Source organism: Ranitomeya imitator, chromosome 2 (genome assembly GCF_032444005.1).
Source record: "Ranitomeya imitator isolate aRanImi1 chromosome 2, aRanImi1.pri, whole genome shotgun sequence".
In the NCBI taxonomy this organism is placed as follows: Eukaryota; Metazoa; Chordata; class Amphibia; order Anura; family Dendrobatidae; genus Ranitomeya; species Ranitomeya imitator.
This window is the reverse complement of record NC_091283.1, coordinates 182,360,210-182,375,992: the sequence shown is the minus strand read 5'-3', so window position 1 is coordinate 182,375,992 and position 15,783 is coordinate 182,360,210. Positions and strand designations below refer to the sequence as shown.

At 48.4% G+C, this 15,783-nt stretch overlaps 1 protein-coding gene across 1 annotated transcript in view; it reads right to left on the bottom strand.

Annotated features, from left to right (window-relative positions):
- The window catches only part of PHF8 (PHD finger protein 8), a 92,689-nt gene that overhangs the window by 55,463 nt on the left and 21,443 nt on the right, over positions 1 to 15,783 (bottom strand). Inside the window, exons 11-13 of the mRNA XM_069748204.1 lie at positions 3,496 to 3,587; positions 3,144 to 3,233; positions 2,827 to 3,057 (exon numbers count right to left, since the gene is read on the bottom strand). Coding sequence (XP_069604305.1) covers positions 2,827 to 3,057; positions 3,144 to 3,233; positions 3,496 to 3,587 — 413 coding nt within the window. The remainder of the gene's footprint in view (positions 1 to 2,826; positions 3,058 to 3,143; positions 3,234 to 3,495; positions 3,588 to 15,783) is intronic.

The window sequence follows — 15,783 nt, the reverse complement described above, 5'->3', positions numbered from 1 at the left end:
TTTGTAGCCTGACGTGACGATCTCCCTGACCCAGGCGTCGTCAACTACCGATAGCCAAACCTCCGAGAACAGAAGAGGCCGGCCTCCCACCCTGGAGGGATTTCCAGGTGGGGGCAACCCGTCGTTTATTAGAAAACCTGTGGCCGGTGGAGGCCTGAAAGAAGGTTTTCTTCGGTCCCCCTGCGAGGAAGAACGGTCCTGGTTGGGGTTTCCTGAGGAGGCGAAGGACCGAGAGGGACGAAAAGACTGGGGGCCCCTCCTGTTAAAGGGTTTCGGCTCGTACTGGGGTAAGGAGGTACTCTTGCCACCCGTAGCGTCCGAGATCATTTGATCCAGCTGCGTGCCAAAGAGTCTAGAACCCTGGAAGGGCAGACCAGTGAGAGATTTTTTAGAAGCAGGGTCAGCGTTCCACGCTTTTAGCCAGAGAATCCGGCGAATGGCCACAATGCTGCTGTTAGCCCTGGTGGAGCAGGCCGCCGCATCAAGGGAGGCATTCATGAGGTATTTTCCTGCAAGAGAAATGTGATCCGCCAAATCAAACAGTTCCTCAGCAGGAGCAGAGGCCAAAATGCCCCTGCGCAGGGCTTTGGCCCAGGCTGACACAGCCTTGGCTACCCATGACAAGGCGAAACTAGGGCAAAGGGAGGCTCTGGAAGCCTCAAATGCCAATTTTGCTAGTGCCTCGATCTGTCTGTCCGTGGGGTCCTTAAGGGAAGCCGCGTCCGGGATAGACAGAACCGTCTGCGAGGATAGTCTGGCCACGGGCGGGTCGACCTTAGGAGACTCGGACCATTTGGAGACAAGGTCGGAGTGAAAAGGGTATAACACGTCTAGCCGTTTCCTGCCAGGGAAATGCTTACCAGGGTTTTCCCAGTGTGTAGAGGTAGTCAAACTCCCTGTGATTAGGAAAAACCCTAGAGGGACGTTTAATCCGTTTAGAAGCAACGGAGACATCCTGAGAGCTTGCCTCATCCTCCTTAAGTTCAAGCGTCTGAATGATAGTTGAAATAAGGCTATCGACCATCTCCTGTGTTCCGGAAGTCTGATCTGCATCGGAGTCAGATTCCGACTGAGAGGATAGGTCAGACCCGACGTTCGCCTGCGAGGAGGGAGAATGGGCAGATAGGGGGATCCCGGTGTGGTCCAGGGAACTGGAAGAGGAACTAGATAAGGTCCTTTTTCTGTCTCTTTTGTCCGGTCTGCATCTGTGAGGGTCTAGGACAAGTGCGAGCGAATCGCCGTGTGAGGCGTTCGTGGCACTGGTGGCATTAGAGAGAAGCGGGATACGTTCAAGTGCCTGGACCAGGGACTGAGACACCTTAGTCAGGTCAGACACTGATTGAGACATTGCATCAGCCCACTCCAGGGGACGGGGGTGCACTCATCCCGAGACCTAGGAGCTTCCTGAGGGGCTGACATGATGGGAGGAACGCAGGACGGGCAGAAAGGAGAAGGCTGACCTGAGGCCCACTTTTTCTTACAGTGAGCGCAGGCATAATCGATGGCCGTAGTGGCAAGGGCCGGAGTGGGGTCGGACATAGGTGGAAATATTACCTTGTCCAGGTGCGGAGAAGTACTGCCGGGAGGAGTAGAGCCCGAAAGAGCAGTAGCGCTGAGCCTGCTGAAGGACAGTGACCGCGGTAGCCGCAGGTGCCTGTGTTCCCCCGAGATTCCTGTGTCCCACGCGGTGAGCAGACGCTGATAGGGAGCAGGAAGTACCAGAAAGAGCGCTGAGACAGCGCGACGCTGTGGGCGTGCACAAGTGCCGAAGGGGGGAATGCATAAGAGAGAGGAGAGGGATGAGGAGGGGAAACAGGCAGGACTGGCCACCGAGGAAGAAAGTCACCCTGAGCACCGGAATGGGTGACAGGGGACAAAGTCCTGCCCAGCGGGTCCGAGAGGGTGTGATGTGGGTGATACCACACTGATCTCTCGGTCGCTCAAAGTGGGGAAAACAGGGTGAGAAAAAAACTGCACCCTGTTACCCTGATGAAAAAAGTCTGAAAAAGAAAGGGGAAAAGGGTAAATAACACACAACAAATCCCTGTAAAAGAAACGCGGATCTGGTGTTAGATCCAGGTCCGCCTCCTACAGACACTAAGCAATAACTGAGTTGCTTGGTGCCTGTCGGAGGGTGTACACTGCCGGGGAATAGTTACTTCTTCTTTATTTGCATAGTGTCAGCCTCCTAGTGACAGCAACATACACCCCATGGTTACCTGTGTCCCCCAATGAGGCGAGAAAGAAAAACCTTTTGGCCAAAACAAAATCTGCTGGCAGCGGTGGGGCTGTGGACAGTTCAAAGGGTGGAGGCAGGGCTGGGGTGGAGCCTGGGCGGAGTCTTAAGGGGGCCCCGAAAATGTTGCCAGTATGGGGCCCCGAAATTTATAGTGGCCGCCCTGGTTACAAGCCAACTAACTTACTATATCAGTGGTCGTAACCATGAATACCTAAGGTCCTGCAATGCCTGCACATGAGGAATTAGATAAACTATACTACATTTCTAATTGGATGTATTTGCTATTATTATTATTACATTATTATTATTCCTACTACATATTGGGTTCTTGAAGATGGGAATACCCCTTTAACAACTAAATTTAACTCATTAGGTGCAAAATATTTGATTGCCAAGATCTTTGCAACTGCGAGGCAAAAGAAAAAAAAAACAAAGGAGAAAGAAAAACCATTTAGGTCCTCTTTCATGGTACGTCTACATGTCAAATCCTTAGCAAATATGTTTTACATGTATGAAGTTTTGCGAAAAGGGTAAAAAATTGCAGATTATTGCTTTTAATTATAGATATATTGGAATAAAAAGCTTACCATTTCTTCCTTAGGGATCAAGGTCTTCCCGTGAAGGTCAGAGACATCGGGGCTCATTTCATCTCCCTGGTGACCTCTTCCTACATTCCTTAACAGTTCCTTGGTTTTAAGACCTTTCTTCTTGGAATTCTTGGCTAGCAGTGACATGACAGGAGAGGACGTGCCAGTGATAGGACTCCGGGTCATACCCAGCAGACTGCCAGTTTTCTCAATGTTTTGGTGGAAGATGTCCTGCAGAGGAAAGGACAGTGTTTCACATGACTGTTGCATTGTATGAAGCAATGCCCATGGAGGAGATGTAAACAGGGGAACTTCACCTCCATGAGTTTGACTTCACGATCCAAATCCTTAATGAGCTGCACAGTAATGATGGTCTCTGGAATCTCCTCCTCGTGATCCATAATTGCCTGCAAAATAAGCCCAAGTGAGATGGAGACAGAAACCCCAGACACTTGGAAGTTTTTATTAGTAAAGTTAGTGTCTGGGATGGGAAGGGTGTTGATTTATTTCCCTTTGAAAAAGGGATATTCATTTCCTAGGTCTGCGCTTTGTATTGTAGTATTGAAGTGAATGGTTCTGTTCTGCAGTACCAGACGAAGACTACAGGAGAGATGGTGCTGTTTGAAAATTTTGGCTAATCCCTTTAAGAGGTATATAAATAAAGAGCACCTCCTTCTTGGTCCAAGCTTTGAATGCCATGTTCAGGGCCTTGGCTCCATGCAGTAAATAGGATGCTGGATGTCTTCTGTTCTCTCTTAGACCTGAATACATAGAGTTATGGATAAGCATAAAAGTTATAAAATGCATGCTTCACAAATATCTAATTCTTTAATGCCACAATTAAAGGGAACCCGTCACCAGGTTTGGCGATATGAGATACGGGCATCACTTTTCAGGGCTGATATGTGGCATTCTATAATGCTGTATATCTACCCCCAACCCGACCTGCAAGAGAAGAAAAAGGAGATTTTTATTCACTCACAGTAAAATCCTTTTCTCTGAGCCACTCATTGGGGGACACAGGACCATGGGTGTTATGCTGCTGCCACTAGGAGGACACTAAGCAAATACAGAAAGAATAGCTCCTCCCCTGCAGTATACACCATCCTGCTGGCTCTAAGTGAACCAGTTCGGTAACAAAGCAGTAGGAGCTTAACATTTAACAAGGATGAACTATGCCAAAACCAAGTCAACACAGAAAAACCAAAGCCAATAGGCTAACAGGGTGGGTGCTGTGTCCCCCAATGATTGGCTCGGAGAAAAGGATTTTACGGTGAGTACACAAAAATCTCCTTTTCTCCTACTCCTCATTGGGGGACACAGGACCATGGGACGTCCTAAAGCAGTCCCTGGGTGGGAAACAATCAACTGCAATTGCTCCTTGTACCCACAAATTACAAATGCGACACTGCCGCCTGCAAAATTCGTCTGCCGACGGTCGCATCTGCCGAGGCCTGAGAGTGAATATGGTAATGTTTTGTAAACGTATGCAGGCTGGACCAAGTCGCAGCTTTGCAAACTTGTGCTGCCGAAGCTTGGTGCCGGATGGCCCAAGATGCACCCACTGATCGAGTGGAGTGAGCCTTAATCCCTGCTGGGACAAGAAGACCTCTGACTCGGTAGGACTCCTGAATAGCCGAACGAATCCATTTGGCTATTGTCGCCTTGGAAGCGGGAAACCCTTTCCTTGGTCCTTCCGGGAGAACGAACAGGGCATCTGACCTGCGGAAAGACGCTGTCTGCGAGACGTATCTCCTAAGAGCTCTCACTAAATCCAGTGTGTGTAGGGCCTTCTCGATGCGATGTACTGGTGCTGGACAGAGTGACGGTAAAACAATGTCCTCGTTGAGATGAAAAGAGGAGACAACCATCGGTAGAAAAGACGGGGATGTTCTCAACACCACCTTATCCTGATGAAAAGTCAGGAACGGAACTTGACAAGACAGAGCCGCCAGCTCTGAGGCTCGTCTAATGGACGTGACCGCGACCAGGAAGGCAACCTTCCATGAAAGAAAGGACAGGGAAACCTCCTGTAAAGGTTCGAAAGGAGCTTCCTGCAAGACTCCGAGGACCAGATTAACCCCTTCATGACCCAGCCTATTTTGACCTTAAAGACCTTGCCGTTTTTTGCAATTCTGACCAGTGTCCCTTTATGAGGTAATAACGCTTCAACGGATCCTAGCGGTTCTGAGATTGTTTTTTCGTGACATATTGGGCTTCATGTTAGTGGTAAATTTAGGTCAATAAATTCTGCGTTTATTTGTGATAAAAACGGAAATTTGGCGAAAATTTTGAAAATTTCGCAATTTTCACATTTTGAATTTTTATTCTGTTAAACCAGAGAGTTATGTGACACAAAATAGTTAATAAATAACATTTCCCACATGTTTACTTTACATCAGCACAATTTTGGAAACAAAATTTTTTTTTGCTAGGAAGTTATAAGGGTTAAAATTTGACCAGCGATTTCTCATTTTTACAACGAAATTTACAAAACCATTTTTTTTAGGGACCACCTCACATTTGAATTCAGTTTGAGGGGTCTATATGGCTGAAAATACCCAAAAGTGACACCATTCTAAAAACTGCACCCCTGAAGGTACTCAAAACCACATTCAAGAAGTTTATTAACCCTTCAGGTGCTTCACAGCAGCAGAAGCAACATGGAAGGAAAAAATTAACATTTAACTTTTTAGTCACAAAAATTATCTTTTAGCAACAATTTTTTTATTTTCCCAATGGTAAAAGGAGAAACTGAACCACGAAAGTTGTCCAATTTGTCCTGAGTACGCTGATACCTCATATGTGGGGGTAAACCACTGTTTGGGCGCACGGCAGGGCTTGGAAGGGAAGGAGCGCCATTTGACTTTTTTAATCAAAAATTGGCTCCACTCTTTAGCGGACACCATGTCGTGTTTGGAGAGCTCCTGTGTGCCTAAACTGAAAAGGAGAAACTGAACCATGAAAGTTGTTGTCCAATTTGTCCTGAGTACGCTGATACCTCATATGTAGGGGTAAACCACTGTTTGGGCGCACGGCAGGGCTTGGAAGGGAAGGAGGGCCATTTGACTTTTTGAATGAAAAATTGGCTCCACTCTTTAGCGGACACCATGTCACGTTTGGAGAGCCCCCGTGTGCCTAAAAATTGGAGCTCCCCCACAAATGACCCCATTTTGGAAACTAGACACCCCAAGGAACTTATCTAGATGCATAGTGAGCACTTTGAACCCCCAGGTGCTTCACAAATTGATCCGTAAAAATGAAAAAGTACTTTTTTTTCACAAAAAAATTATTTTAGCCTCATTTTTTTCATTTTCACATGGGTAACAGGATAAAATGGATCCTAACATTTGTTGGGCAATTTCTCCTGAGTACACTGATACCTCACATGTGGGCGTAAACCACTGTTTGGGCACATGGTAAGGCTCGGAAGGGAAGGAGCGCCATTTGACTTTTTGAATGAAAAATTATCTCCATCGTTAGCGGACACCATGTCGCGTTTGGAGAGACCCTGTGTGCCTAAACATTGGAGCTCCCCCACAAGTGACCCCATTTTGGAAACTAGACCCCCCAAGGAACTTATCTAGATGCCAAGTGAGCACTTTAAACCCTCAGGTGCTTCACAAATTGATCTGTAAAAATGAAAAAGTACTTTTTTTTCACAAAAAATTTCTTTTCGCCTCAATTTTTTCATTTTCACATGGGCAATAGGATAAAATTGATCCTAAAATTTGTTGGGCAATTTCTCCCGAGCACGCCGATACTTTATATGTGGGGGTAAACCACTGTTTGGGCACACGGCAGGGCTCGGAAGGGAAGGCGCGCCATTTGACTTTTTGAATGGAAAATTAGCTCCAATTGTTAGCGGACACCATGTCGCGTTTGGAGAGCCCCTGTGTGCCTAAACATTGGAGCTCCCCCACAAGTGACCCCATTTTGGACACTAGACCCCCCAAGGAACTTATCTAGATGCATATTGAGCACTTTAAACCCCCAGCTGCTTCACAGAAGTTTATAACGCAGAGCCAAGAAAATAAAAAATAACTTTTCTTTCCTCAAAAATGATTTTTTAGCCTGAAATTTCCTATTTTGCCAAGGGTATTAGGAGAAATTGGACCCCAAATGTTATTGTCCAGTTTGTCCTGAGTACGCTGATACCCCATATGTGGGGGTAAACCACTGTTTGGGCGCACGGCAGGGCTCGGAAGGGAAGGCACGCCATTTGGCTTTTTAAATGGAAAATTAGCTCCAATCATTAGCGGACACCATGTCACGTTTGGAGAGCCCTTGTGTGCCTAAACATTGGAGATCCCCCACAAATGACCCCATTTTGGAAACTAGACCCCCAAAGGAACTAATCTAGATGTGTGGTGAGGACTTTGAACCCCCAAGTGCTTCACAGAAGTTTATAACGCAGAGCCATGAAAATAAAATAAAAAATTATTTTCTCAAAAATGATCTTTTAGCCTGCAATTTTTTATTTTCCCAAGGGTAACAGGAGAAATTTGACCCCAAAAGTTGTTGTCCCGTTTCTCCTGAGTACGGTGATACCCCATATGTGGGGGTAAACTACTGTTTGGGCACATGCCGGGGCTCGGAAGTGAAGTAGTGACGTTTTGAAATGCAGACTTTAATGGAATGCTCTGCGGGCGTCACGTTGCGTTTGCAGAGCCCTTGATGTGGCTAAACAGTAGAAACCCCCCACAAGTGACCCCATTTTGGAAACTAGACCCCGAAAGGAACTTATCTAGATGTGTGGTGAGCACTTTGAACCCCCAAGTGCTTCACAGAAGTTTATAACGCAGAGCTGTGAAAATAATAAATATGTTTTCTTTCCTCAAAAATAATTATTTACGGGGTCTACAGTCACCGTCAATTCTGTTAAAGGAAAATGGAGTGAATTGCTTTCTAACTTGCATGAGGAGGAATGGGAGGACATCCTCGAATCCCCGATTAAAGTATCTCCGTCAGTTAATAACAGGATGACTCAGTTGTATATTATACATCAATCATATCTAACTCCGACGCGACTTTGCAGGATGGGTCGGTTTCAAACGACAGAATGTATGCGGTGTCACTCACTAGATGCGGACTTTATTCATATGATATGGAGGTGTCCTATTATCCTGCGCTATTGGAAAGAGGTGACATCACTGTTAACATCACTGCTGCTGATCCCTATTCCCCTGGACCCATTAGTTTGTATATTTGGAGTGTGGGAGGAGGAGACCTGGGACCACTATATTGGTACTTTCTTGCGGGAGGTGCTCTTTTTCGCACGTAAGGTACTAGCGCTGAGGTGGATGGGAAATTCCTGCCCTTCTGTGAGAGCTTGGATTGACCTGGTTAATTCCGTTATCCCATATGAACGTACGCTATATCAGAACAGGGGCTGTCCGGGAAAATTTGATAAGATTTGGGGTCGATGGAACTCTTCCCATCTCACCCTATAGATGTGGTCGGGGGCAGCGCGTGGGGGTTGGGCACAGGGATATATGGCGAATTAGTTAATAATTAGAGTAGAAGTAGTCCTAATTCGAGAGTTTTAGTTTCACAGGTTTTCTCTTTCCTTACTTATGTAATATATATGTAATATGTATGTTACAGATGGTTAACAAATACATCATAACATTGGTTAAGAGTAATAAGTACCTTTTATTTCATGTGGCTAGCATGTATGTATGTTTAACACTGTACACTTGATAGTACTATAAGTCATGTTCAATGTGTCCAACATACATTGTTTGTAACGCAATTTATTTTGTTGTTAATAAACGAATTTAAAAAAAAATAATAATTATTTAGCCCAAAATTTTTTTAATTTTCCCAAGGGTAACAGGAGAAATTTGACCCCAATATTTGTTGTCCAGTTTCTCCTGAGTACGGTGATACCCCATATGTGGGGGTAAACCACTGTTTGGGCACACGTTGGGGCTCGGAAGTGAAGTAGTCATGTTTTGAAATGCAGACTTTGATGGAATGCTCTGCGGGCGTCACGTTGCGTTTGCAGAGCCCCTGATGTGGCTAAACAGTAGAAACCCCCCACAAGTGACCCCATTTTGGAAACTAGACCCCGAAAGGAACTTATCTAGATGTGTGGTGAGCACTTTGAACCCCCAAGTGCTTCACAGAAGTTTATAACGCAGAGCCGTGAAAATAATAAATATGTTTTCTTTCCTCAAAAATAATTATTTAGCCCAGAATTTTTTATTTTCCCAAGGGTTACAGGAGAAATTGGACCCCAATATTTGTTGTCCAGTTTCTCCTGAGTACGCTGATACCCCATGTGTGGGGGTAAACCACTGTTTGGGCACATGTCGGGGCTCAGAAGGGAAGTAGTGACTTTTGAAATGCAGACTTTGATGGAATGGTCTGCGGGTGTCACGTTGCGTTTGCAGAGCCCCTGGTGTGCCTAAACAGTAGAAACCCACCACAAGTGACCCATTTTAGAAACTAGACCCCCCAAGGAACTTATCTAGATATGTGGTGAGCACTTTGAACCCCCAAGTGCTTCACAGACGTTTACAGCGCAGAGCCGTGAAAATAAAAAATCATTTTTCTTTCCTCAAACATGATGTTTTAGCAAGCATTTTTTTATTTTCACAAGGGTAACAGGAGAAATTGGACCCCAGTAATTGTTGCGCAGTTTGTCCTGAGTATGCTGGTACCCCATATGTGGGGGGTAAACCACTGTTTGGGCACACGTCGGGGCTCGGAAGTGAGGGAGCACCATTTGACTTTTTGAATACAAGATTTGCTGGAATCAATGGTGGCGCCATGTTGCGTTTGGAGACCCCTGATGTGCCTAAACAGTGGAAACCCCTCAATTCTACCTCCAACACTAACCCCAACACACCCCTAACCCTAATCCCAACTGTGGCCATAACCCTAATCACAACCCTAACCGCAACACACCCCTAACCACAACCCTAACCCCCCCACACCCCTAACCCTAACCACAACCCTAATTCCAACCCAACCCTAACCCTAAGGCTATGTGCCCACATTGCGGATTCGTGTGAGATTTTTCAGCATCATTTTTGAAAAATCCGCGGGTAAAAGGCACTGCGTTTTACCTGCGGATTTACTGTGTTTTTTGTGCGGATTTCACCTGCGGATTCCTATTGAGGAACAGGTGTAAAACGCCGCGGAATCCGCACAAAGAATTGACATGCTGCGGAAAATACAACGCAGCGTTTCCGCGTGGTATTTTCCGCACCATGGGCACAGCGGATTTGGTTTTCCATAGGTTTACATGGTACTGTAAACCTGATGGAACACTGCTGCGAATCTGCAGCCAAATCCGCACCGTGTGCACATGGCCTAATTCTAAAGGTATGTGCACACGCGGAAAACGCTGCAGATCCGCAGCAGCTTCCCATGAGTTTACAGTTCAATGTAAACCTATGGAAAACAAAAATCGCTGTACACATGCTGCAGAAAAACTGCACGGAAACGCAGCGGTTTACATTCCGCAGCATGTCGCTTCTTTCTGCGGATTCCGCAGCGGTTTTACAACTGCTACAATAGAAAATCGCAGTTGTAAAACCGCAGTGAAATGCGCAGAAAAACCGCGGTAAATCTGCCATAAATCCGCAGTGGTTTAGCACTGCGGATTTATCAAATCCGCAGCGGAAAAATCCGCAGAGGACCAGAATACGTGTGCACATACCGAAACCCTAACCCTAACCCTACCCCTACCCCTAATTCTTACCCCAATCTTAGTGGAAGAAAAAAAAAAAATCTTTATTTTATTATTGTCCCTACCTATGGGGATGACATTTTGGAAGATGGCGGCGCCCAGGAAAGAAGACCACGGACGGCTCGGTAAGTATGATGGGGTGGAAGGGGAGCACGGGGGGGTGGATCGGAGCATGGGGGGGTAAATCGGAGCACGGGGGGGTGGATCGGAGCACGGGGGGGGGGGGTGCATTGGAGCATCGGGGGGTGGATCGGACTGCAGGGGGGGTGGATCGGACTGCAGGGGGGGTGGATCGGAGTGCAGGGGGGGGTGATTGGAGCACGTGGGGGTGATTGGAGCACGGGGGTGAGCGGACAAGAGCACGGGGGGAAGCGGACAGGAGGACGGAGGGGAGCGGAGCAGCGTAAAGGACAGATCGGAGGGCTGGGGGGGCGATCGGTGGGGTGGGGGCACATCAATGTTTCCAGCCATGGCCGATGATATTGCAGCATCGGCCATGGCTGGATTGTAATATTTCACCAGTTATAATAGGTGAAATATTACAAATCGCTCAGATTGGCAGTTTCACTTTCAACAGCCAATCAGAGCGATCGTAGCCACGGGGGGGGTGAAGCCACCCCCCCTGGGCTAAACTACCACTCCCCCTGTCCCTGTAGATCGGGTGAAATGGGAGTTAACCCTTTCACCGGATCTGCAGGGACGCGATCATTCTGTGACACAGCATATGCGTCACAGGTCGGATTGGCACCGACTTTCATGACGCATACGCTGTGTCACAGGTCGGGAAGGGGTTAAGGTCCCATGGTTCCAACGGCATCTTATAGGGTGGCACCCTATGGGAGACTCCCTGAATGAACGTCTTCACTTGTAATCTGTTGGCAATCCTGCGTTGGAACAGAACGGACAGGGCTGAAATCTGCCCCTGGAGAGAACTAAGGGCGAGACCTAAATCCAAACCCGTTTGTAAAAATTCGAGGATGGAAGGAATGGAAAATTCAAGAGGAGAACGTCCCCGGTCGTTGCACCAGGAAAAGAACGTTCTCCAAGTGCGATGATAAATGCGCATAGACGTAGGCTTTCTAGCGCTGATCATGGTAGAGATGACTTCCGAAGAGAAACCTGCCTGGGTTAGAACCCAGGACTCAATGGCCATGCCGTCAAATACAGGGCCTTGGAGTTCTGGTGTTAAATGTGATAGCAGGTCTGCGCAATTCGGTAATCGCCAGGGAACATCGGCGACTAGTTGAACAAGTTCCGCATACCACGTGCGGAGCGGCCAATCTGGCGCAATCAGGATTAACGGTACCCTTTCCGCTGATTTTCTTGATGACTCTCGGCAGTAAAGGAAGCGGGGGAAATATGTACGGAAGTCGAAAATGATGCCACGGGAGTACGAGAGCATCTGCCCCGATAGCTGCCGTATCGTGGGACCAAGCTATGTAGTCAGGAACTTTGGAATTTAGCTGTGAGGCCATCAGATCCACATCCGGAATTCCCCAACAGCAGCAGATCTAGTGGAAGATCTCCGGATGGAGAGACCACTTCCCGGAGTCGAGGCCCTGACGAATGAGGAAATCTGCCTCCCAATTGTCCACTCCCGGGATGTGAACCACAGAGATCATTGAGCGGTTTTCCTCGGCCCATCGGAGGATGTGGCCTACCTCGGTCATGGCTGTCTTGCTGCGGGTTCCCCCTTGGCGGTTGATGTATGCCACTGCAGTGGTGATGTCGGACTGAATCCTGACTGGGTGACCCGCCAGGAAAAGATGGAATTGGAGAAGCGCCAACCTGACTGCCCGAATTTACAAGATGTTGATTGGAAGGCGTGATTCCTGGGGGGACCAGCGGCCCTGAGCAGTGTGATGAAGGAACACCGCTCCCCAGCCTAGAAGACTGGCATCTGTTGTCATAACTAACCAATGTACTGGAAGAAAGGACTTCCCTTGATTCAGGGAGGATTTCAATGTCCACCACCTGAGAGACTGTCTGACTCGCTGGGGAAGGAGGAACCGACGGTCGAGGGAGAACGGGTTCCTGTCCTAAACAGCCAGGAGGGCATGCTGTAGGGGTCGGAGGTGTAATTGAGCAAATGGAACCGCCTCCATAGCTGCTACCATTCTGCCGAGAACTCTCATACTGAGGACCAGAGAGTGAGTGCGAGGCTGAGAGAGCTTCTGAGCTTCTCGCTGTAAGACTGAGATCTTCTCCAGGGGAAGAAGAACCAACCCCGGGAGGAGTCGAGTATCATTCCTAGAAAGGAAATTCGCTGAGCAGGTACTGGGGAAGATTTTTTGAAGTTTATCTTCCAACCCAGGCAAGAAAGAGTATCTATTGTGATGTTCATGGCCTCCTTGCAGGTGCGGAAAGAGGGGCCTTTGATGAGGATATCGTCTAGACACGGTAGCACCACCACGCCTCAGGTGTGAAGGATGGACACGGCGGCCGCCATGACCTTGGTAAATACCCTGGGAGCGGTGGAGAGGCCGAAGGGCAGAGCAACAAATTGAAAGTGATCTTCCTGAACGGCGAAGCGAAGAAAACTTTGGTGAGAAGGTAAAATAGGAATGTGGAGGTACGCGTCCTGGATGTCTATAGGCCTGCCTCTCCATGAAGGGGAAGGTTTGTAAGAGGTCTGGGGACCTCTATCCCTACGCTGTACCCGGCCGGGTCCGGAAGATGTGGAAGTAGAGGACCAATTTGAGTTGGAACGAAAAAAATCGGGATCGAGCCTGCTGCTGGTTCCAAAAGGGCTGAAAAGGTCTCTGTTGTGCGACAAAAAGGCGACCGCTCTGATATGGAAGAGAAGTTAATGACTTTTTTGAAGCAGAATCCGCACGCCAGTCCCTGAGCCATAAGGACCTCCGGATGGTGATGGCATTTGCTGCTGCTTGAGAAGCGCAGTTAGCAGCATCCAGGGACGCGGTCACTACAAAATCTCCAGCTCTGGCTATCTGAGTAGCGAGGTCTGCTATCTCGGGGGGAAGGTTGGTATCCAGCACCGCTGAAGACAAGACCTCAGCCCAGTGGGTCATAGCCTTAGCCACCCACGTAGCGGCAAAAGATGGGAAGAGGGCAGCTGCTGAGGCTTTAAAGGTTGAACGCGCCATATTGCCAATCTGACGATCGGTTGGGTTTTTAATTGAGGCACCCTCCGAAGAGGATAAAACAGATTTAGTAGCCAGGCGTGATACCGGAGGATCTACTGGGGGAGACTGCGACCAATATTTTCTTAGATCCTGGGCAAAGGGATATTTTAACTCCATGGGCTTCTGCCCTGTGAATCATTTATCTGGACGGATGATGTGAGATTCAACAATTTTCTTAAATTCGGGATGAGTGGCGAACACTCTATGAGCTCGCTTGGTCCTCTTAAAGGACACAGCATGATCCGTTTTAGATAAAGGTTCCTCATCAAGCTTCAAAGCCTTATTCACTGACTCAATCAGAGTCGAGAGTCTCCTGATCGTGATGAAATTCCTGATCTAGGGACGTGTCAGAATCGTCCTCTGAAACAGGTTCTCTACTAGCCTCAAGGGAAGGGGAGCGAGAAATGGAGCTCTCAGAACCCGAATCCCGGTGATGGTCTGGGGATATGGCATGAGTCCTTTTCCTGGAAGAGTGAGAGCTCCTTGGCAAGGTACGACCACTAGAGTACAAGGGGTTCTGACGATCGGAAGTGTCGTCCGTAAGAGTGCCCTGGTTGGAGGAAGGGTCTCGGAACGAGTCTAACGCTTTTGCCAGGGATGCCATAGACCGGGTAAGGGAGGTAGCCCACTCAAGGGGACCAGGCTCACTGGGTTCGGTATAAGTAACAGGTGGTTCCAGAGCAGTCACCGGTTCACAAGCTGTGCATAATGCAGTATTGTGACCCCGGGGTAATGATACCTTACAAGAGGTACATGCAACGAAGAACACAGTGTGGGCTTTCCCAGACTTTTTGTGAGGCTTTGATTATGACATACTATAGCCTTGAGGAGAGCGCTTACTAGCAGGGGAAGGGTTAAGCTATGTTTCTGCAGCTTACCCAGGTCCTGTATCTTCAGTCCCCAGGAGAGGTCCGCATTTATGCCCAGAAATCGCTAGTCTTGAAGGCTGTGATTCAAAAAGGCTGGAGCAGAGCTGCAGCATCAGCCCTGTGGATGTCCCAAGAGGCCGCCGAGATCAGGAAGTGACAGCTTTTCTCAGGGAATGAGAAGCGCCAGACAGAGTGGGCGGCGGTAACTGCCGGTGGGCGTTGCCAAAACTCCAGCCTGTATGAAGGGGAAAGCCGAGGGCTAAATTTTTAAAACCTGCAGTTGTGGCCTGCAGCACCGCGACCGCTATTAGTGCCATCCTTAAGCTACACTCCTTTATTGAATTGCCGCACTGCGGACCACCCACAAACCCGGGCTTTAAGGTGCAGACCTCCCATATCCCGGGGACCAGGACCCCCCAGCGCCTCGGCCCCCGCAGTGTACTCACGGTAGATGCGGTGGGCCAGTGCTCAATCCACCGTCGCCATAGTCAGGGAGGGGGTGGAGAGCTTCTGCCACCTTTCGTCATCCGCTATATCAGTGGTGATGCAGTGGGGGCTTCACGGACACCATACATAATATGTCTGGCTATGCACCTGGCTCCAGGAGAGATAGATGGAGGGCTACTCCATGTGGTCGCCTGCTATGGAGGGGGGAGATTGGAACGCGAAGGAACCGTCGCCCGTAAGGTGAGCTCAGGGCTGGCATCCAACGTTGCAGGAAAGGATACGGGAGGAACGCTCCACGTACTTGCCTGTTGATGGTTCAGGGGAGATCAGAACCTAGAAAGCATCCGTCGCCCTCATTCGCTCCGTTAAGGGCAAAAATAGAATAAAAAGTAAAAAGCTAAAATAAAAACGGTGGGGCCTGAAAGCAGACCCAAGTGCCTCCTACAGACACTAAGCAAGAACTAGTTCCCTTAGAGCCAGCAGGAGGTGTATACTGCAGGGGAGAAGTTATTCTTTCTGTATTTGTTTAGTGTCCTCCTAGTGGCAGCAGCATAACACCCATGGTCCTGTGTCCCCAATGAGGCGTAGGAGAAAAGACATTTTATTATACTCACTTGCAAGAGGGTCCGGTCCGAGGGGTGTCGCTGCTCTTGGTCTGGCGCCTCCCTTATTCTTGCGATGCTGCCCTCTTTCTTGTATTTTGTGGATGATGTGTCACTACATCATCCACACAGTTTCCCCAGCATCACGCTTCTGCACAGGCGTACTTCTCTGCTCTGACTAGGGTAAAGTA